This window comes from Euleptes europaea, chromosome 1 (genome assembly GCF_029931775.1).
Source record: "Euleptes europaea isolate rEulEur1 chromosome 1, rEulEur1.hap1, whole genome shotgun sequence".
NCBI lineage: Eukaryota > Metazoa > Chordata > Lepidosauria > Squamata > Sphaerodactylidae > Euleptes > Euleptes europaea.
The window spans coordinates 63,530,405-63,554,245 of NC_079312.1; the positions used below are offsets into that span (position 1 = coordinate 63,530,405).

A 23,841-nucleotide genomic window follows, 5' to 3' on the forward strand; every position below is an offset into this window, starting at 1 on the left:
CGCCGGCTGCTCGCTGGCAGCGGAGCGTCGGAGGGGCGGCAGGGCGAAGTGCGCGTCCCATCCCCTAGCCCTGCATGCGGGGAGAGGCTCGGCGGAGCTGCCCCGGGATCGCCCCATCCTCTGGAGAAGGCAGAGGCCGGCGAGGAAGCCCCCCTGCGTGGGGAGAAGGCAGCGCCCCCCCCCCCGGGTTAAGAACTTGGTGGCGAGGGGGCAGAGGGCGCCATGCAAACAGCCACTGCCTCGATCCTCGACGTCTCAAGGACGGGGGTGATCCGAGAGGACAGCAGCAGGAACACCCCGAATAACCGCACAGGTGAGAAACCGAGCCGGGAGGGGGGTTTTGAGGGTTGGGGTGGACCGGGAGTTCTCCATTGGTTTGAGCGAAAAAAGCCCCGGCAGATCGGGAGAGGGCGGTGGGGTGAGTTGGCGCCTAGGCGGATAGGACTCCTTGGCCATTTATGCATGGGAGGTTTTGCCTCGGGTTTGCCCCTCTCGAGATGCACATTTCCCCCATCCAAATTCTCAAAACTCAACAATAAGCCCCCACGCAGAGTTTTGAGAATTTGGATGGGGGAAATGTGCATCTAGAGAGCGGCAAATCCGAGGCAAAACCTCCCATGCATAAATGGCCCTTGTGAGAAAGCTGCTCTCCTCCCGAATCGCTTTCTGTACCTCTGCTGGCTCAGAGGGATCCTTTCTGGAAACGAAAGAGCTGGGGCTGACCCGAGGTTCTGCCCCCTCCAGGCTCCCAGAGGTCTTGTTTGTGTCACTTGGTACTGGGGCACGGGCACTCTGTAGATGCTCAGAGGTACTCTTTTAGGTTGCTGTTTTGTATCGTCCAGTTCTGACACTGAGACAGGTGGTGGGTGGGGCTGAGCCCTCCCTTCCATGGTAGGAAAGAGCCCCTGGTCATTCTGTTACATGCCTAGCACGCATAAAGGATTCCCCTTCACCTCCACTGAAAAGAAACCACAACGCAGGACTAGGAGACCCCTTTGCTTCGAGGCCTTGGAGAGCTAGTCAGAATACACAGTACTGAGGCAGATGAATGGCTTCCTTCTGTGTTTAAATTCAGCTCTGTTACTAGAGCCTAGAAGAGCCTCCAAAGGGATACTTCAGGATCTTTCATGCCCCCAGAGCCTTTTAAGGTTATCAGTATTTTTTCAGCTCTGTTCCCTATTTGGAGAGTAGAGAAGTGTTTTCCGATGATCGCCTCATTCATTAGCACCTTATATCAAAAATGGAACTCATCCATATTTTATGATCTGCAGAGAAGTTGAGAAATAATGAGTTGTCTGAGACCATTTCTAAATCTATGTAACGATTGGAACTCAGGTCTCAAAGGCACCCAGAATGTCAAGCAGGACTTTTCTCATACATGGAAATCATTACAGAGCAGTGTGATTGTGTGTGCGTGACTGTCACAAAGTGTTTTCTACAAAAAAGGGCTTTCTGCAGGAAGTATCCCCCCAACTGAATGTGTGGTACACTTAAGTATTTGAGCCGTCTGTATATTCTAGATAAGGAGAGACAGAGGTACAGCATTGCTATAGAGCAATGAATAAACCACTCATAGCTTGAGCTAGAGCTTATCCAGTACAAGTATCTGGAACAGGAGCTAAATTCTAAATGTACGTCCTGGTTCAAGGAGGCTTGTTTCAGTCTACCTTGAATGGCTTCAGTTTGCTCCTGAGGAAAGGGGTCTACCCGTAACATTCAAGGTAAGTATACCGGCAACACAAACGAGTCTATCGTGTTTGATGCTCAGCAGAGCAGTGATCAGACCAAAGTTAAGCACTTTACAATCCTGTTTATTTCAGGACAGTGAGAATTAGACATGACCTTAACTCCGCAGTTCAAATCAGTGCTTCACTTTGGCTGGGTCATGTCTATCACCTGGAAGGGAGCCCTGTGGAGACCTACGATTGTAAGCGTGTATCATGGAGTCTGTGCATGTCTTGACAGAATAGCTGCTGTTCGGTGTGTTTTACGAGAGGTGCCGATAAAGGGAAACCTACTCTGACTTGCTGATTCCCCCTCCGTCTGAACGTGCCTCCCTTTCTGTCGACTGCAATTGTACTGTTTAACTTCCCTCACGCTGCCGCTCCCCACGTTTTACTTTCCATGGCAGTCTGAGCTTTTTGGAGGGGAGTGATGCCAGCTGGGGTCGTGCAATAAACTGGCCTCATGCAGGGAGAAGATGTGTCGGCGCCTGCACTTACCGTCTTCATTAGTGGAATGTGCTTGCTGAAACACTGGGCCATCGAGACGAGGACGGTGGCGGATGCCAAAAGTCAATAACGAGTTGCTTTAAATTTAGGGCGAAATGAAACTGCTGCTGCTGCGGTGCAGCCCTCGGGAGAAGCCGTCCTCTCGTGACAATAAACTTCCTTCCTCTGCCTTTAGTGAAAACGGAAAGCACGTTGTATTTGAGGATGGATTAGGGAGGGACTGTGGCTCAGTGGTAGAGCATCTGCTTGGTGTGCAGAAGGTCCCAGGGTCAATCCCTGGCCTCTCCAGTTAAAGGGACTAGGCAGGTAGGTGATGTGAAAGACCCCGCCTGAGACCCTGGAGAGCCGCTGCCAGTCTGAGTAGACAATACAGACTTTGATGGACCAAGTGATTCAGTATAAGCCAGCTTCATGTGTTCATGTGTTCAAAAGGAAAGGCCTGGTGGTCATCTGGTCCATACAGATGACTTGAAAGAGCAAACTCCTTCGCTCCATTGTTATCTAGAATGCCAGCTGCAATGCCAAGCTTGTGTGGAACATAGAAACACATGAGCATGGGATGGGGAAAACAAACCAACAAACCCAACCTGCATCATTTTTGGCTGAAGTTGATAGAGTTTAAGAGGAGGCAAATCTTTTGCAAATGACTCTGTCCTTAATGCAACTTCAGCACTGGTAATAATCGCATAATAGCTTTTTTTAGCAGCTGGCTTTTGTAACTGATGGTTGCAAGGGTTCATTTGTGTTGGTATAATTGTATTGAAAAGCTGTCAAGACTGAAGTCAGATGAAAGGTTATGGAGAAAGAAGGGTGCTACATTGACATAATTAAGTTAGGAAAATGTGCAGCGACAGCTTGGGATTTCTAAAGCATCTTTGCGAGTTGTACTTAGTTTTTTTGTTTGCTTTTGGTTTTTTTGCAAGGCCACAATAGAGTTTGCTTTACAATTTAAAAAAATATAGCGCAATAAAAACCCCAGGTACTTGGTCATCTAAAAATGTGCTGACCCTCTCTAGGAAATTGAAAATGATTTCCAGTCCTTATAAATATGAAGGGCAAGGCTTCATTTATATGCACCTTATTTATAGCCGTTTTGAAGTTGTAACCCAGACATAATACAAGAAATATAGCATGTTGTAGTTCTAACGCTTGATCCTTAATAGTTTTTTTTAAATTTTTTATTGCTTTTTTTAATAGAAACAAAAAAAAATTATAATAATAAAATCATAATACATAATACAACAATAATCCTTAATAGTTATAACATAGTTCTTCCCACATACAAGTATGTGTTGTGTGTGTAGCACAAGAAAATATAGCACTGCATGGAAGTCACCATCACCCCATGTGAATAATCAAACCCATCCACACCCCAAAATACATCAATTTCAACCAAGTGTAACACATAAAGCAGCCTATCAGCACAATTCCTAAAAGAACACTTTTGCTCCCTATGCAAGCATAAAAGGAAATTACCAAACCAAAGCACAGCATATAAATAAACAATTCCCTCAAAAGCTTGTCAAAATACAAAAGAGAGCTGAAATCAGTTGTATTTATGTATGATGCATCTTGCGCTACATTTCTTGTGTGATATCTCCATTGAGATATTGAGCTCCTAGATAATTTTTGTTTCATTTGTATAAATAGATTTGATGACTTCATCTACAACCTTTTGTACCAGCAGAAGTTGGCCCTCTAAGTCTTCTGGTCTAGCAGGTCACTAAGTGTCCCTGTCTTCCATTACCTTCTTTTCAGTTGTACATTTCGTTGCAGCACTATTAGAAATGTAATCTACTCACTTAAAGGAATGTAATCTACTCACATAAAGCCTGATTCTGTGGGCTTTACTTGACTATTTATGGTGCTGTACTGGACCACCAGGAGAGTTGCCTACTAAGAAGAATTGTCCGTTCAAGGTCAACAGTATCTATAAATCCATCCAGGGTGTTGGCAGGGTCTCAACTGAGTGTGCAGGGTTGAATTTCTCTTACCCACATCTTTGTTGTTTCTGCAATCCTCTTGGGAGTCCCAAGAAAGAAGGAACATTCCTTTGTTTACTTAGCAAGTTAAATTTTTAATTGACTGTAGAATTTCCTCCCTATCTGCATAAGTGTGGGTGCGAGATGGACAGGCACAAGTGGTTCTAGGAGGTACAGAGGGATTCCTAGTGAAGTTTCTAATCTGGCCAGAAAGCAATATGGAAGATTTCACCAGAATAGAAAAGGGGCAAGATTTAATCAACTTTGAGGCCCATTGCTCTAACAGTGGAATTATGGCTGTTCTCTCCCCCCCCCCATGACATCTACAATGCCACCCTAATCAGAACCCTTTTAAGTCCATTGATGTCAATAGATGTAGGATGACACTGTTACTAAGGCAAAAACACATGACAGTGCAAGTTCATCTATACAAGTGACTATCACAGAAGTAATGTTACGTTTTGGTCTAATGAATGAATCTGAAGATTCACTAGCAGCAGCCGGTGAAGGGCTTAAGAGTAAAAAGAGTTTGGCACCAGTACCAGAAAACTATAGAAATGCCAATATTGCAGGGATTCTATCATTACAGGCCATTATAGGCTCTGGTAACTCTTGGACTGCCAGTGGGTTAAAATCTCCCAAGGAAACCTACAGCTGCTCTTCTGAAAGCAAGCTCATTATTGTTCACAGGCCTTCCAGCAACAATGAATGAAGATCAAAACTGGGCTTGTTCTTGTCATTTCTAAGCATAAAGCTTAGAAAGGCCTTTAATTTCCGGTTGCCACTCTGGCCAAGAGATTGAATATTGTTCCACCGCAAAACAATACCAATTTAAAAAAACCTGAAAAATGTCTCCTATGTGTAACACTAATCCTAGCTACTCAACTAAACAAAACAGAGGAGCAAGCAAAGGAAGTTGAAGCTAATAGATTCCATGCCATAACCACTTAAAGAAACAATGTATAATGGTGTGGAGCTGAACTGGCCTAGGACAATTCTGACTTTATTTCTGCAAGACTCTGACCCCTGGAGTGACATACACAGGATACGAATTAAGAGACCCCAAAGCCATTTTCAGACCACCAGTTCTATGTTGACTGAACACAAATGGAGGAGGGGGCAGCAGGATTACAGTGGCAGACTACACCCCCAACCTTTGCTGTTCAATAGATTGCCAAAACAGTCTCGGTGGGCACGCATACGGTATTTGCATAGGCTTGCCTGTGCCCTCAGGAGACCCTGATTTGTGCAGGTTGGGTGCACTGAACCTATCTGTGTTCCACATACACATTCTGGCTCTGTGGACAAGAGTCACTGAACACCCGTTACTATGATCCCACTTCCCTCTCCAAGCATTCAGTGTACCCTGTTTCATCATGTGAACAGGGATCCTGGTTACGGGAAGATTGTTGAAGGGAACCATAGAGGTGATATTTAAATCCAGGCAAGGTGGCTTTCTCTATAGTTAGATAATTCACAGTGGGTAGCCGTGTTAGTCTGTCTGCAGTAGTAGAAAAGAGCAAGAGTCAATGGTATCTGAAGAAGTGAGCTGTGGCTCACGAAAGCTCATACCCTGCCAGAAAATATTTTTGTTAGTCTTTAAGGTGCTACTGGACTCTTGCTCTTTTCTATAGAGTTCTTTAGAAAGTTAGTTGCACAGAATCAGAAGTAAAATCAAGAAGTCCTTGCTTTTTTTCTTTCTGTCAGCTTAACAGATGAGCTCCAAAACAAGGCTCGCTCTTAATAGTCCTGAGGGTTCATTGTGTGCTTGTTGCAAGCATAGGGCATCATAACACTCTCCGCCTGTCTCACAGGGTTGTTATCTCACAGGGCTGTTGTGAGGTTAAAATGGAAGAGGGGAGAATGACGTAAGCCTCTTTGGGTCTCCATTGGGGAGAAAGGTGGGATAAAAATGAAGTAAATAAATAAGATAATCATAATTATATATGGATTAAAAAATGGGTCTCTTGCAGTCCAGTCCTAAAAAGAATTACACCTGCCTAAGTCCATTGAAGTCAATAGGCTTGGAAGGATGCAACTCTGCTTAAGATTGCAGTGTTAAGGAGTTTGCTAGTATACTAAGGATGAAGGGTGGAAATTCCATCTACATTGCTTAACTGCTTGCAAAGGATTTATATCAAGAATGATACCTTTGGAGAGAAAAGAAAACCAAACCAAAACAAAAGAAAACTTCCTTTCATATGGCTTTTGAAGAAGTTTTTTTTTACCTTTTTGACCTCTTAAGGCCCAAGAGGCTTTGTGGTTTCCTTTTGAGATCTGGATGTTAGCGTCTCCAAAAGCAAAGATTCTCAAAATAAAGCTGCCTGCTATTCAGCTGGGAAAAGCTCAAAGTACTGTTCTGCTAGCGTTGTCCATCAACATACAGTCTGAAGAGATCAAAGCTTAGATATAAGTAATATATTCACTAAGATGTAAAATGTGGACATCCTGTTCATGCAGGCTTTGCTAAATCCTTTTACAAATGACTGGAACTTTCAGGAAAGTGCCAGACACGGGCTCTGTGGTCTTCTGTGGCCCTGCTTCTCTACACCCTTATTTGCTTGTTTAAACAATGGGTCCCGCATTATGTATTCCCAGCGATGTATCAAGAGTTTGGAAATGTTATAAAAAACATCGCTTTAAAAGGGTTTTTGGATACCACGGCTAAAAAATGGTTGGAAGACTTCTTCACAGCTAAAGGGGCCAAACAAAGTGCGAACAGTATTTTTTATAACATTTTCAAACTCTTAATACATCGGTTCTTGTGGGTTATCCGGGCTGTGTAAACGTGGTCTTGGTATTTTCTTTCCTGACGTTTCGCCAGCAGCTGTGGCAGGCATCTTCAGAGGAGTAACGGTTACTCCTCTGAAGATGCCTGCCACAGCTGCTGGCGAAACGTCAGGAAAGAAAATACCAAGACCACGGTCACACAGCCCGGATAACCCACAAGAACCAATGAACTCTGACCGTGAAAGCCTTCGACAATATCTTAATACATCGCTGGAAATACATAATGCGGTAACCCCCAATGTTTGAATGGTTTCGTTTTACATTCAGCATTTTACTTCAGAAACTAGAAATGCAATGGTTTTTACTTGTTAGTTTGACAGAGGACTAGAGTCTTGCAGAATTATTCATGGAATCTGTTTTCAGCAGCTGGGAAGGGCAGTGATGGGAAATAAGGCCAGAAAGATACAAATGAAGATCTGACCTGAAACTTGTTCAGAAATATCAGGTTTCTTAATCTAGCCAAAATTATTTCCAATATTTATGAACTGCCAGATTTTTAAAAATCTATTGGTTATTTGGGCATATTTCTGTCTGGTTTCATTATCTTGGGAAGAGAGAGGAGTAGATACAGGAAGCAGTGACAGGACTTTCATCCACTCAGAAGAGTTTCTGATGAACAGAATCATTCCAATTGACGTACTAGCCATCAGCATCTCTGTTTTCCACTACAGGGCAGTTTTGGGTCGGAAAATGATACAGGGTGGAAGACTGAACCTCTTCTCCTCCTGTACCATAGTTCCAATCTAAATTGGACCCCTGGGGCACCTGGGAAATTAGTCCTCCTCAGCTGCCACCTGATTGCAGGGACTGAGAGCTGGGTTGGGGGAACTGACCCAACTCATTTTAAAAAGTTGTACTTAGTTGGAGACTAAGCTGTTCTATTACTAGGGACTGTATATGTACTTAACTCAGCAGATCCATGAAACATTTTGTTTGCGACCACTGCAAGGCCAGTGTCACTGTATGAGACAGTAAAGACATGTATGTAATAGATACATGTCTATGTGAATAACCCCACTACTTAATTAGTTCTAAATGCACCTGGGGAAGCTAAGCATAAGAGAACTTTCATCTCTGTTCTAAAGAAGCTACAGGTTTAAGTTCTAACACCAAATGTAAAAGAGGGGAGAATTGTGTGATACATGCACAATTGTAAAAGATTGTTTAAAGAGTGAGATGAAACTTCTTGGCAAACTGGGATCTAGAAAGTTGAAATAGAGATAGTTTTATCTGCTATATATGGATATATGCAACCAGAATAATATCAGGTATACATATAGTACCAAACACTATGCATGTTTGTGCCATCGAGTTGCAAACAACTTATAGCGACCCCAGCGTGGTGTAGTGGTTAGGAGCAGTGAACTCTATTCTGGTGAACCAGGTTGGTTTCCCCACTCTTCCACATGAAGCCAGATGGGTGACCTTGGGCTAATCACAGTTCTCTCTGAATTCTCTCAGCCCCACTTCCCTCACAAGGTGTCTGTTGTGGGGAGAGGAAGGGAAGGAGATTGTAAGCTGGTTTGATTCTCCCTAAAAGGTAGAGAAAATAGGCATATAAAACCAGCTCTTCTTCATTCAAGGCAAATGAGAAGCAGAGGTGGTTTGCCATTGCCTTTCTTTGCAAAGTCTTCCTTGGTGGTCCCCCATCCAAGTACTGACCCTGCTTAGCTTCTGAAATCTGATGAGATTGGGCTATGCCATACCATTCCACATCTAGTACCAAACATTACAATGCCCACAGTAAGATAAATATTACAATTGCTGACACACTCACTGTGAAATGCATAAATCAGAGAGTCAGAAGCTATGTTTGCCCTCTGCTTAGAAGGATTACTGCCCCATGGTTTACCAAAGAGTGGGGGGTTTGAAAAGGGCAGGAATGGGAGATGGCTTGACCACCATTAGTAGAAGAATGCAGAGTCCACATGCAGGCCTAAGAAGTAGTGGTTAAGGCAGTAAATAAGACTTTTCTCTGCCACCAATTCTCCTGCACAATCTCATCTAGCATAGTTATTTAAGGTGGTGTGTGATTTATTGATGCCTTCACTGGGTCACCTTAAGGAACATAATACATTAACTTTTCGTGAAAATTGTGCAAGACTCTGTTGCTAAAAAATCTCTCTTATCTGATCTGATCTAGAGACACCTGATGGAGGGTATACCATGTTCCTTGAGTGTCAGAAGTATGTCCTTGTCGATATTCTGTGGATCGTTTCAAATTGATCTCCTTGACTGATGCAGACAGAGCCCTGGGAGTTGTAAAGGCCACTTGCAGCAAACTTGATTCTTGCCATTCCTGGCAGTAAATTCATGCCAGCAGAAAGTGAGGATGCCTCTTGCCAAGACTGTAAAAGCACTGTCAGTGGAGAGTTTTCCCAAATCACTTGAAGGAGGTACTAATTAGGTCTGCTTAAGAAGCCCTTTGGTGAAAGGAGATGCTGCTAATTATTCATGTGTTTTAATCTGCAGCACCCTGAATAGCCTGGGCTCATCAGAGCTTGGGAGCTAAGCAGGGTTGTCTGTGGTCTGTACTTGGAGGGGAGATAGGGTTGCCAACCTCCAGGTACTAGCTGGAGATCTCCTGCTATTACAACTGATCTCCAGCCGATAGAGATCAGTTCACCTGGAAAAAATGGCCGCTTTGGCAATTGGACTCTATGGCATTGAAGTCCCTCCCCAAACACTGCCCTCCTCAGGCTCTGCCCCCCAAACCTCCTGCTGGTGGTGAAGAGGGACTTGGCAACCCTAAGGGGAGACCACCAGGGAAGACTGGGGTTGCTATGCAGAGGAAAGCAATGGCAAATCACCTCTGCTTGTCTCTTGCCTTGAAAATTCCACAGTTTGCGGTTGCCATAGGTTGGTTGCCACTTTATGACACCTCCTTCTTTTAATCTGCCTTTTAAAAAACCAAAAAGATTGACTGCGTTGTGGAAGAGCTCCTACAGGCATACTTGGATGTACAGTATCTTCAGGCCTGGTCTAGGGCTTGAAGCGGCTTTTGTTGCTCTGGTGGACAACTTACATTTAAAGGTAATGCTTGCCCTTTTATCCTTTTTGATCTATCTGTGGCTTCTCACGTGGTCGATCATTCTATTTCATTGGAGCATTTGGAAAACAAGGTGTTTTTGAGGGATTTGGAATTCTTGTGATTTTAGTTTCTTTTGCCAAATCAGACTGAGATACACTTTAAAAATTTCGTGCCATCTCTCCAGGGAACCTGCCTGAGGTGATTTACAAAATAAAACATAATAAAAACATGAAAAAGTTGTTAATTACAACCCAGCATTAAAAAAAACTCCAGCCAGAGCATTAAAAAATCACTGGGCAATTTAACATGGAGTTTTCTTGCTAAAAGCACACTATAACCGTGGTGTTAAAAGATCAGCACCTTAATCAAAAGCTTGGGTAAGCAGAAATGTTTTGGTCTGGCACTTCAAGAGTAAGGTGCAGCAGGTTGCAGCTTTCTCTCAATTGAGTTTTGGGTGTAATTATAGTTTTGCTTGTAGAAAACTAAGGCATTTATACTTTTAAATTCTATAAAAATGTCAATTAATACAGTTTTGTATTAAATACAAATGTAATACAAAACTGTACTAATTTACATTATATATATATATATATATATATATATATATATATATATATATATATATAATATTTTGTATCTATTATGCATTTTATATTTTAAAACAGCAAGATAGTTTTCGGTTTGATAGGAAAGTTAGTGTTGCGTTTATTTCAATTCCCTCCTCCCAACAAAGAAGAACAATTTCGCATGGCTTCAAAACCTCTAGAATTTTACATCTGTAATCACCGCAGTGCCATTTTAAAAAGTTCACTGCCATCATTTTAGCTCCATGGAATAATTGGCAATATTTGAGCATGGTGAAATAATGGGCAGTCAGTTCAACAGTCAAAGAGCAACGTTGGATCAATCCGTAGGCTGGCGCCGCAGTCCTTACATGCCTGTATGAAGCAGGTGACTCACCGCCGAATGATCCATCAGACACTGAATGCTTGACTTGAAAAGCACTGTGCTAAGGTAAAGTGACGTTTCTTGAAAATTTCACTTGTGGTGCTTGGCCTGTGACCATTTACATGCACGCACTGACATTGCAGTGAGGCAAACCACAGTGACAAGCGAGTAAACAAGGGTCTGCAAGAATTTGTGTCTGAAAAACCTGGACTTCCTTATGTACGTACTTGAGGATGTTGCTTCAGAATAAAACGCTTGAGTTTTGACTGGGTGAAGAAACGCCTAAAGAAGCATGGCCATAAATTCACCATCCCTCAGATTTTTTTCCAGAAGAAATTAGCCATGGAGGTGAAACATGCCTTTTGAATTCACATTGAGTAGGTAATAAAATATTGTTCTAGTTTGCCTGTCTGTTGTCTTAGGCAGACATATTAGCTATGGCATTAAAAGGTCAGGAGCTGCTTCTGCTTTGCTATAGTAAATCAAAAGAGTAATAAGCCTATTAGAGCTAATCTGTAACATTTCAGTAATAAAGAGCAAGAGTCCAGTAGCACCTTAAAGACTAACAAAAATATTTTCTGGCAGGGTATGAGCTTTGGCTCACGAAAGCTCATACCCTGCCAGAAAATATTTTTGTTAGTCTTTAAGGTGCTACTGGACTCTTGCTCTTTTCTACTACTGCAGACAGACCCACTGTGAATTATCTGTAACATTTCACTTTGCCTTTCTTTTCATTACAGTAATAAACAAGTTTAATACAGTAGTAAACAAGCATGGACCCTGCCATCTTCCCATGATTCTCCATAGTCAGGGCAGATGGAGCTCCTGTACCAGACCCTTCACTACCGTAGGAAGGTGTGAAACTTTTTTTGTTATTTCTGCACATATTTCTGCTGTGCCAAACACTGTCATTGCATGTTTGGGTTCCTTTTCTGCAGTAGTGCACTGTGATTTTTTTCCACCAGTTTATGCTTTTCTGAACTTAAGAGCCAAGTAGAACTCTCCATGTTTCCGGTTTAAAGGCAAAATATCAGGTTTCAGATTCAAAAGCATAATAATTGAATATAATACAAATCTGGGTCCCATCCCAGGAGTGAATGTGTTGGTGTCTCTGGAGTTCTCTAGCTATGTATTAATCCAGTCGGTTGTAGCAAGTGGGTGGCTTTCCTATTTTATTTTTTTCCATCTTCAGAAATGCTTTCTCTTCTTCTTACTCTCTGTGCTCACTCCCACCCTGTACTTACGTGCCTTAAATCTGTAGCCTCTGATTATCAGATTCCCCCCTCCTACTGATACAAAGGATTGAAAATTGCATCCATTTAATATAACCGCTGCATAAAGACAGATCATGGGTATGGTATGTGCAGTTGCTTGTCTAAATTACTGTCTTTCTCTCTAGCATGTCCCCTTCCTTGGGAGAGATTTAATTTAAAACACAGGGCTGTGGGGGGTTCACTGACAACAAAATATGGCTTATTGCAAGGCAAAGCAAATTGATGAATATGGCAGGTGTTTTGCTACCATGCCAAACCAGGGAGAAAATAGAATTTTTTGATCAAATCTCTTCTGGACCAAACCAGCTGTTCATAGTCAGTGGATTATATGAATAAGCCATGCTTTGGTTTGAAAGGCTGGATAATTTATGATAGCAATCTCTGCTTGAAGAAGGAACAGGAAATGTGGGCAAACTGCTCTATTCAAATTTCCAGTGTTCCCTGCGTTGACAGTTCTGAAGTGAGAGGTGAGAAATGGTTTCATGTGCTCCTTATGGCTTAGGGAGTGGGCTGGAGTGGAGGTGGCAGGCAAGTTCTTGGTATCACATGCAAAGTGGCTTACAATTTTTAAAAAGAAGCACAAGCTGCCCAGTAGGGGAGCAACTACAATGCCTTCTTGATAGCTATATGGCTCATTAACTCTCCCTTTCATAAGTTAGGTTATACATTGCAATTTAATCTTGCTTACAGAAGATGTTTGAACCTCTCCATGAATCTTGACCTATCCTGAAAGACCTTTGTCCCTAACCACATAATCTGGAAGGCTCTTAGTTTGAATGGAAACCTAACCTTTTCTTCCTACAATATCAGAATTTTGATGTCTCAATGGCTATTCACCACTACCATCCCCAGTTCTGTATTTTCTGGAGAGTTTAAGGACCAGTCTAACTGCATCTGAGTAAGTTTATCTGAGGACCATTGCAAACTAAATCTGAAAGTACCGCTTCACATATTACTGCAGAGATATTGAAAGGAGGCCTGCAAATTTCAGACTTTCTACTTCGTTCGAACTTGCTCTTAAGATTGGTCCATTACAGAACAAGCTAGACTAAGAAGAAGAAGAGTTGGTTTCCATATGCCGACTTTCTCTACCACTTAAGGAAGACTCAAACCGGCTTACAATCACCTTCCCTTCCCCTCCCCACAACAGACACCCTGTGAGGTAGGTGGGGCTGAGAGAGTGTGACTAGCCCAAAGTCACCCAGCTGTCTTCACGTGGGGAAACAAATCCAGTTCTCCAGATTAGCCCTCTGCCGCTCATGTGGAGGAGTGGGGAATCAAACCCGGTTCTCCAGATCAGAGCCCACCACTCCAAACCACCACTCTTAACCGCTATACCATGCTGGCTCTAAGAAGTGTTTGCTCCACTGTGTCATTTGATATGGTTCTTCTAAAAGTGTGCTCTGATGGCTGGGGATGTCTCTCACAAGTACCAAAAGAATAAGTGACAGATTCTCACCACTGGACAGAGAACAGGTCCAGGGGTGGTATACTGCTGACTGAAGTAGGTATCTACTGTTGTTGCATATTGTGTCAGTCTATGAATCTTCTAGTCACTAGTTTGACCAGAAGGTAAACAATGGGAGCTGAAGTTACAACACTTCAAAGGTCTATTGATTTCAATGGGGGGGGGTAATAACCATGTGTCTAATCCCCTAACTGAAATTTAGGGTTGGATCCTGCAAAGGATTTCTACTGATGGAAAGGGGGTGATTTTTTTGCTGACACCCCTCTCTTGCTGAACACCTCTAAACCCCCCACATGTTGTTTGCGGGAGGGGTTCCCCATCTCCAGCAATAGCATTTTGAAAAGTGTCTGGGTTTATAACAGGAGAGGGAATCATGCTTCACTGACAATAATCCCTTCCATCAGAGAAAATTCTCAGCAGGATCCAAGCCAAAAGTGCTTAACTCTGGCTGGATTGTGCCTGACTTTATTTCTTGGATGCTTGCTAGTCAGTAACTCCATGCAGAAATAAATAACACATTTTACATATAACAAAAGAGCCGTTTAATTTTATGGTATACATCACATTCTCCTTTTTATAGAAGAGGAAAACTTATTTAATGATATGAGCCTTGTGAAGGATATCCGCCGTTCATACATTTCAGGCACAGGATCCCAACTCTAACAATAGATTCGCTGTAAAAAGCTGTGCATCTCTATTGAGGCTTGATTCATATATCAGTAGGATGTTTAGAGGGAGGATAACATTAGAAATTTTATGAGAAAATTACAGTTGCCTTGCAAATGATTATTTTTTTTCCTTTGAGTGCTGTGACACTTTTCATGGAGCTTTGATTGTTGGAAATGTCTGAAGATAATCTGAATGTTCTCTTCAGATAATGCACAAGCTTTTCTGTGGGGCAGGGAAAGTTAACTTTTCTCTTCATCATTACTTCCATTAGAAAATATGACTTTAGGTTGGGTAATGGGTACTACATACCATTTGGCACTGTCTGCAGGTGTGCTGTGGTTGGCTGCACACATTTAACAAATGAGAAGTTATTCTTGAGTACTGGGAAAGAATAATGATTAGGACTAAGCTGAATGTTCTCCTTGTTCACTTCTCACCTCAAAAGTAACAATTTGGGGGAGGGGTCACCTTCCAACTTTTTAATTTATTCCAACCTACTTTTTAATTTATTTTGATTTTATTTTTTCAACTTTTAGCCCACCCTCAATCCCCAACCAAGGCCAGGCTCAGGGCGGGTTACAACAAATACATTACCAGAGAAGGTAAAAACAGTCAAACTCATAATTAAAAATATTTAAAAGCATTAAAACAATGATAATAAAATTTACATATTGATGGCGTACATCAGCAACCTGTTGCTGGAAAAATTCAGATGTTCTGTGTAATAAAATAGGAGGGAAGGCTATTCACAAATAGTCAAAGCCATAGCTTTATTTCTCTGCTGCTGCTTCAGCATAGAGTTACTTACCTTCAGATGGGACCCAGAGTTTTCTCAGTACTACAACTGATATCAAGGCTACAAAGATCACTTCCCCTGGAACTGGAGAAAATAGAGGCTTCAGATGGTGGAAACTGAAGTCCTTCCCCAGACACTGCCCCCGAATCTCCAGGAATTTTCCCCAAGTCCGAGCTGGCTGCCTGATTTCAGCAACATTTCTCTCTCTCTTTTAACTCTGTCTTGAATAATACAAGCCAGTTAGGGATAATGCAGCAGATTAGAAGACAACATAGTGGTATACAGCTGATCAGCTTTGGCTATGTGGTGAGGTTTCTAAGCAAAAATTACCATATATTGTGAGGGCAAAGCTAATCATTATGTTCATGGATGATGCTTGCTGATAAGGGATCACACTGAGGACTGAATTCTTTTGTAGACCTTTCACAAACACCAAAAGGATATGAAAATTTGCATGAAACAGCTCCTCTTCCTATACTTTCTGATCAATCATAATTATGATGAAATCTTTTAAAACCTAGGTATGAAACTAAAAAATTCCCCAAGGTCTGTCCCAGGTATGGACTATGTCAGCTGAAGATGATTTTCAGGCCTGGGGAAAAAATGGAAAGCTCCCACAGGTTATGTTTGCTTTTCTATATTTACTGTACAGTGGAATGATAGAAAGCATCTAACTTGACGGTCAGGGCTATCCTAAGCAGAGTTACACCCTTGGGTGTTACTCTGTTTTGGATAGTGGTATCAAGTTTCCCAGTGATAAAGAGTTAATAATAGTCATGTATGTTAAATATAAAAGGGAAAATAAGAGAGAACTGTTTACATTGCTTTGCAAATGGTATGATATAAAAATAATTGGCCTGGCAATATCAGTTGATGGTTATTTTGAAATGGGAAATAAGATGTAACTATACAACACCTTTGCTTTGCGCATTTCTTTTAATTAGATCATCTGCTTAAGTCAGTTTCTCAGTGGCGTTGGCAATTGTATTGTTTTGTCACAGGTTTTCATGAAATCCTTTAAATAGGTCATTAAAAAAGACTCAAAATCTTTGCCAGATCCATGAATGAAATCTACAATTTATTTAAGCAAAGCTGGCTTTTATAGAAATAAGCTAATGCAGCAGTTAGACCAAATCCTCTCCTCAGAAACATACAACAATGAATCTATTTATGGAGATTTCATGCATTCTGACTAAAAGAGAGACTCACCAATAAGTCTCTGTTTGAATCAGAACCCGTGGAATCTTCATAAGCACAGGCTTTCTGCTGGGTTGAAAATTGCCAAAGAAAAACTGCATTAATGGAACACTAATATATTTTACTGGGGTAATGATTCAACTGGCATTAGAACTCAGTGAGGAGAGGAACAGTTGGTTAATAATTCACCGGTAAAGACTCCCACAAGAGCTCCTGTACTGGACATGTACTCTCCTCATGGTAATGAATCCTAGGAGCTCGGAATCCCTGCGGCAAAGCCCAATGCCAACCATGGCACTATGTCCTCTCAAGAGATACTTTCAGACATCATGACAGACAGAGGCACAGACACAACGTGTTTGTTTTACTCCCGTACTCACTTCACCACCACCCCTCCTCACATGCAGGGAGTCATTGAAGGCTTCTGGGATTGTGAAACTTTTCATCAAGCTCCAACACATCTTGGTACCCAAATGCAGGTGTTGCTTAGGTTTGCCAGGATGTCATCGCAAACTTAATTGAAGGCTTCCTAAGCTCAGAAGAACAGGTGCTCTCTGTTGCTGAAAGGAGGAGGGAAGGGAGAGAAAATGGACTTTTGTGACAGATGAGCAAAGGTCCTGCCCCTTTCTGTCAGTCGCCAATCTCCTGTGTGCCTGTTTGGGGTATGTGTGTGCATGCAGAGCAGCTAATGGCCAATCAGAACCCAGGGAATGCTGGAAGAGCTCGCTGGGAGGGGGCGTAAGAAGAAAATCTGTTTTGAGTTAGATAGCGTTGGTACTTCCAGGGACTGAGACTGGAAAAATTGTCTCCCAAGAGACTTTATAGGTTGCAGAGTCCAGCTTTTAGGGAAAGCAGGCTGCTGTATTGAATGTTTCAGGAGTCTAGCTTTTAGGGAAAACAGACTACTATATTGAATGTTTCAGGAGATAGGGTTTATATTTCCGGAGAGTGACACTAGAGGGATCCTGCCTCAGGAGACTTTATAGGTCTTGGAGCCTGGCTTTAAGGGAAATCAGGCTAATTTAGTGAACAATTTAAAAGAAGACTGTACCTATCTCAGAGCTGAGTTTTAGGAGAAAACTGGCTAAAGAACTGAATTTCCGGAGGGACCTCAGTTGGTGGGATTCCTAAGATTGTGGAAAGGCCACACAGAGTAACCTCAAGAATAAAAGCTTGGCTGGTGGCAGTTCACTGTACCCAGGAATTGACAACTGAAATGTTAGAACTGAATGAGCCCAGCAAATGCTATGTATTATACTTGTATATAGTTTCAAGCCTAGTTGCTGAACAACCTTATTCTATCTAAGAAAGTTAATAAAAATAGCTGTTTTTCCTGTTTACCTCATGCCTCAGCTGAAGCAACTGCATTTAGAAGTTAGTGGGGGTGGAACAGGGATTGTCTAGTGCATACCATCCCCAAACGGATGGCCAGACTGAACGTGTCAATGCTGTACTTGAATGCTATTTGCGCTGTTATGTTAACTACCACCAGGATGACTGGGTGGAACTGTTACCTTTTGCAGAATTCAAATGGGTTCAAATGGAGGTTGAGGTAGAGACCATCCTGATCAAACTTCACTCTACCTCTATTCAAACGTCTTTTAAAACCCAGACCTTCACAGCCTGTCAGACAAACCTCTGTTTCCCCATGAAATCTGAGTGCAGCCACTAATATCATAGAACCCAGTAACACCAGCAATACAATCAAGGGCTCATTCATCTGCATATCTTCTAATGAGAAGATAATATGCTATTATGTGACAGAAATACCTTCCTGTCATTTACATTGGTTAAACTGAGCAGTCTCGGTGCAGAAAAATAAAAGCACATTAAAAATGGAAACACTCCAGAGACCAGTGGGGATCGTTTTAGCCTCCACAGGGATTCACTAATAGACTTTATGGCTGCAATACTTCAGCAGAAGGTTTTCAAAGGAATAGTCCACGAGAAGCTGCTGAGTTGGGATCCGTAGGCAGCCTTGACACTATCAGACCAAGTCGCAATAGAGACTGGGGGATGCTCAGTTCACTATAGAAAGCAGTCGCCCTTCCTACAAGGCGTATGTACAGAACTGAGATTCATTTTTCTTTTCCAGTTCCTAGCCACGTCCACTCTTAATGGCCTGTTTGCTCCTTTAACTGCGTTTTGTTTTTCACCGATCACATAAGACAGCTATGTGCTGGAAAACTGGAGGTTCTGAGCTCTCTTTGTAATGTTTCCCCTTCAGATATTTGCCTACTGAGAGTGATACTTCATGCTTCTGACAAAGTGTGCTCTGGAAAATGAAAATTTCTCTCTCAATAAAGACGTTAGTCTATAAGGCAGGGGTGTCGAGTTCATTTGTTACAAGGGCCAAAGATGACATAAATGTCACTTGGTCGAGCTGGGCTGTATGTACCATAATATTCAATTCCAGATACCAGAGATACAAACTTTGTAGAAGACACAGGCAAAGCCAACTAATGATATTATTTTTTACCTAATGTACAAATATGCTCAACACAGTAACACTCTTACAGTATTTTCTTTTATTTAACAGTCTTTAATAATTGACACCTCAGGAGGTGGGGGTGGGGAGGCTGCCCCGGCTGGCTCATGGGCTGGATAAGAGCTCCCAGGGGGCAGCATCTGCCCCCCCCCCGGGCCTTATGTTTGACACGCCTGCTGTAAGGAGCCACAAGACTTCTTGCTAATTCGACTGCAGCAGACTGACATGGAATGTGCTGTTTATATGTTGCAGAACCTCTTTGCTAGTCCTACTCCTTGTATTAGCATAAATGCTGTGACTGCCACAGGCTGTTGAAGGGGCTGTTTGAGGCAAAATACTTGAGGGGAGCTGAAGAACTCTGCTTATGCAATGCTTTCTAATAAGGTGACATCCACATAGCTGCTCTTTTAGAGGGAAGGGACCTTTGGCGCTACTGAACTATTCTGTGTGAGAATATGCGTGCATAAAGACTGTTACAGATTAACATCGTTATGACCTTTCAAATTGGTAGTATAATGATAGTTATTAAAATTGTGTTTTCTTTTCAATTGGGAATAATTAGGGATGGGATCAAGGTGGTAAATGAAAGAAAAAGTCTGACAGGGTCATCCTAAGGAGAGTTGAGTTCATGGAGGTCAATGGGCTTAGAAGGGTTTAACTCTGCTAAGGAGGATGGCACTGGTAGCGAGGTCAGTAGGCTAGGCTGAATGACACCACTGCAGCTACTCACTGGGTCTGAGTAACATATGAATACATATCCATCCGTTGAGGGAGAGGAGAAACTCAGACATGAGATTCTAGTCGACTGTAGTTTACTGAACTGCAGAAGCCAACATTTTCAGGATGCCTGACTGTAGAACAGCAAGCAGCAAAAGCAGTCTATCTGATCAGTGACAACTGCAAGAATCAGTCACTCCTGTTTTACAAGCCCTTCTCTCCTATTTTATTCTTTTAACTTTACCTAAAGTTTTATATACATATATTCTCTCTCTCTCTCTCTCTCTCTCTCTCTCTCTCTCTCTCTCTCTCTCTCTCTCTCTCTCTCTCTCTCTCTCTCTCTCTCTCTGTCTGTCTCTCTCTGTCTCTGTCTCTCTCTGTCTCTCTCTGTCTCTCTCTGTCTCTGTCTCTCTGTCTCTCTGTCTCTCTGTCTCTGACAGGGAGACACTCTGATATTTGGGCAAAACTCTATTGTAAAAACAGTTTCTGGAAGAGGCATCATAAAGCAGGCGATATTGAAGCCTCATTTGAAGATCTCCCCAATCCCGTCCCCTGCTGATGGCCGGGGGTGGGGGGAACCTGGCAATCCTAGGTACAATGCCATACAGTCCGCCCTCCAAAGCATCCATTTTCTCCAAGGGAACTGATCGCTGTAGTCTGGAGATGAGCTCCCCAGGTCTCACCTGGAGGCTGGCATCCCTAGCTGGTTTCCTGATCAAAATGGCTCCCACCTAGGGAATGCAATGTTGTTTGGGAATATGGTGCAGAGAGGTGAATTAAGCATTACCCCAGCACTGCCCATGCTTGGAATAACTGGTCAGCTCCTTATAACTACATTATTTTTTAAAGGAAATCCATCACAGATCTTCTGTGTAGTTGGCCTCAAAATCTCAATGCAAGAGATTTGCTGATGAAGTCTTTCCAATGTAGCCCCAGGCAAGAAATGCTAGATTTGATCTAGGAAGATTTTTAGCTTAGTTTCTGGATCAGACAGCTGAGAGAGTTCCTGGAACACACTTCACACAGACATCTGAATTTTGATATGCTCCTTTGAACTCCAGTACAGCATCTTTTGAAAACGTATCCATCATTAAGCATGCTGGTGAAGATATTTGAAATCTTTTTCACAGGTAAAAGTGGCAGTGATACAATATTATTAGTTCTAGAATGGCACACCAGGAGAAATATACACAGTTTAAGGTCTATTAAGCTGACTAGTCTTAAACACTGTTGGAAGGTGTCCAAGTTAAAGGAATGCTAAGAAATATATGGATCAAGAAATAAGCTGATGTGCAGAAGACATTTTGATTACTCCAAAAATATTGTCATAGGCAATTGAGAAATAAAACAATCAAACATGACACCCATGAGCAATGTTTTCACATTATTAAATTGCTTTTTGACTAATCACAGCAATGTGGTATGGTATATTGAATATTTTTAAAAATAGAACTTTTACAGGATGGTTTTTTAGGGAGTGAACTTTTGCATTATGGGAAATTATTAATTGATGCAAAATGAACCTCTTAAGTCATTAACAAAATAAACTAGTGCATTATCAGATCAGAGCAATTAATTACCAAAGTAAAAGAATGTCAGAACAAAGGGTTGTTTCTTGGTGGGAGGTAAACCTGACCCTAGAGTGTTAGTTGTTCAGACTGCAGGAGATAGCTGACATGCCTGAATTTTCCTTCTTTCATTCAAAAAATTCTCTGCCTATAAAAAATTAGAAGGAAGGGGAAAGGACTCTACTGGTTCTAAGTCAAGCTGAGGGGCAGTTTATAGATCATAGGAGGAGACATTTCTAACGGCACTGATGAGATCAGTGCTAAGTTTTATTGATGCCCCTTCCACCTTAATAAAATTGCAATGGGAAGATAATAACTTGTTTAAACTTTAAAAACAAACCAGAAGAAACGAAACACCCATGTTTTCTAATAACCAGAACTCAAACAGTTTTCTTGCACTGTTCTTTGTATTATGCTGGTGGTCATAACACTGTTACATTCAATTATTATATTTGACTCTCTTTTCACCCAAAGGCTCTCAAAGCAATTATAAACCAATATAAACATCAACTGAAATACAGTGAAAAATGGCTTGAGGGAAAGATTCCTGTTGAGGGCTTTGTCTGGACATGATGGGAAAATTCTGACTGCTCCTTTTTCTCCCTTTGATGGCAGTTAGTGCTCGAGAGGCAAAGGGGTGGGCTCTTAGCTGGATCCAGGCATGACGGAGGGTTGCCTGCCTATTTGCTCTTCTCCTTTAGTCATCGACGGTGGTAATATCATAGTGGGGAATGCTAAAGGCACTTTATGGGACTTGCAAAGAGTTGTATTAATATATAGCTACTGTGTCTCCTACTTTTTTTTGAAAAATAGGCCAATGCAGTCAGATATTCCCACCTCATCTTGGCACAACCCAGATAATCCATGGCAATGGCACCACAGTTGGCACAGTCATAGCATTCCAGTGCTCTGCAGAACACCAGCTGATTGGACAAAGAGTTGTCACATGCATTTGGAAAGGAAATGGAACTCAGTGGACAGCAGACATTCCTGCATGTAAACGTAAGTATTCTCATACACTTTGGATAGTTCTTTGCTGTATATCATGCCTCTGGTGTTGATGGATTCAGTGGGGCAGAATAGATTTCATTCTTTATTGCTGGTATTGAATTTGAGACTACTGTTCCAATTCTGGTGGTGTGGACTACCATACAGGAAAAGCTTTTGGGCAGTTTCACACTGGATAAATTGTTGCTGATTTTAATCAAATTACTACAGAAGTGGTTTTGGCTTTTTTGTAAGACACACACAATGCCATTTCTCAGAAGACTGCAGATGAGACCAATAAGTCTGCTTCCTTTATGTAACGTATCTGTGAACAGCCTTTTTTTTTAAAAAAAAAAAATTAATGCCAGGCTTTTGAAAAATGATTGATCTGAACATAAAGAACTTGGATGAAGTGCAATTAGGCGACTGCCTCTGGATAGCTAAGAGGAGCAGCTATCATATTGACAAATAGGGCTTAAATGGCAACAATATTAGCTGCCTCTCACTCTGTATTTTTACTTATTTATTACATCAATGACAATAATCACACTGGATGGGGAGGGAGAGGATAAGCCTCAAGCTAAACCTGAAGAGTTCAGCATACAGCAGATCTAGAGCTCAAAGAACCCTTAAGAGATCCACATCTAATTTTTAAATGACAAGTGTTTGGGGTGGCTTGTCTGGTCACCTGAAATTGCTTGTCCAGCTGAATTATAATTGTATATATAGGTCAGGTGTGTGCCAATCACAGTAAGCAGATGACAGTAAACAATTGTACAGCTGCAGCCTTTAAACTCAATGCAAAGACACTTTAATAACACAATAAAATATTTATTTTCTGTATTAAAGCCTTGCCATCCAATTGTTCAAGTAAATGTTCAAACATCAATTCGTTGTTTAGTGCCAGTGTGGTGTAGTGGTTAGAGTATCAGACTACTCTGCCATGGAAGTTTGCTTGATGACCCTTGACCAGTTACACACTCTCAGCTTAACCTAATTCACAGGGATGTTGTGAGGCTAAAATAGAGGAGAGGTGAACAATGTATGCCACTTTGGGTCCCCATTGGGGAGAAAGGCAGGATGTAAATCAAAATGTATTTGGCTGTCACTACCATGACACATTAAGTACATTCCCTGTACAGAATCACTCTTGTTTTTAAAGACATTTATGTAAACTTGAAGACAAAATACCCTAATAGCTTTTAAGGTCCCCTTCTCTTCTCTGGACATGAAGGAGAGGGTTGCCAACTTTTCTATTAATCCTGTTCCTGGGACTTTAACAGTCTGGCATACAGATATTTAGTTAGGGTTGCCAAGTCCCTCTTCACAACCGGTGGGAGGTTTTTGGGGCGGAGCTTGAGAAGGGCAGGGTTTGGGGCGAGGGGGGACTTCAATGCCATAGAGTCCAATTGCAAAAGCAGCCATTTTCTCCAGGGGAACTGATCTCTATCAGCTGGAGATCAGTTGTAATAGCAGGAAATCTCCTGCTAGTACCTGGAGGTTGGCAGCCCTATATTTAGTGGATGAAGTTTCACTGGTGGTGGAAAGTGCCATCGAGTCACAGCTGAATTATAGTGACCCCATAGGGTTTTCAAGGCAAGAAATGTTCAGAGGTGATTTGCCATTGCCTGCCTCTGCATGGGCTGAGAGAGTTCTGAGACAATCGTGATTGGCCCAAGGTCACCCAGTAGGTTT

The 23,841-nt window shown here is 42.0% G+C and overlaps 1 protein-coding gene across 1 annotated transcript in view; it reads left to right on the top strand.

Annotated features, from left to right (window-relative positions):
- The first annotated feature begins 222 nt into the window (after positions 1–222).
- Positions 223–23,841, top strand: part of SUSD3 (sushi domain containing 3) — a 44,231-nt gene continuing 20,612 nt past the window's right edge. The window contains exons 1-2 of the mRNA XM_056847053.1: positions 223–313; positions 21,973–22,161. Coding sequence (XP_056703031.1) covers positions 223–313; positions 21,973–22,161 — 280 coding nt within the window. The remainder of the gene's footprint in view (positions 314–21,972; positions 22,162–23,841) is intronic.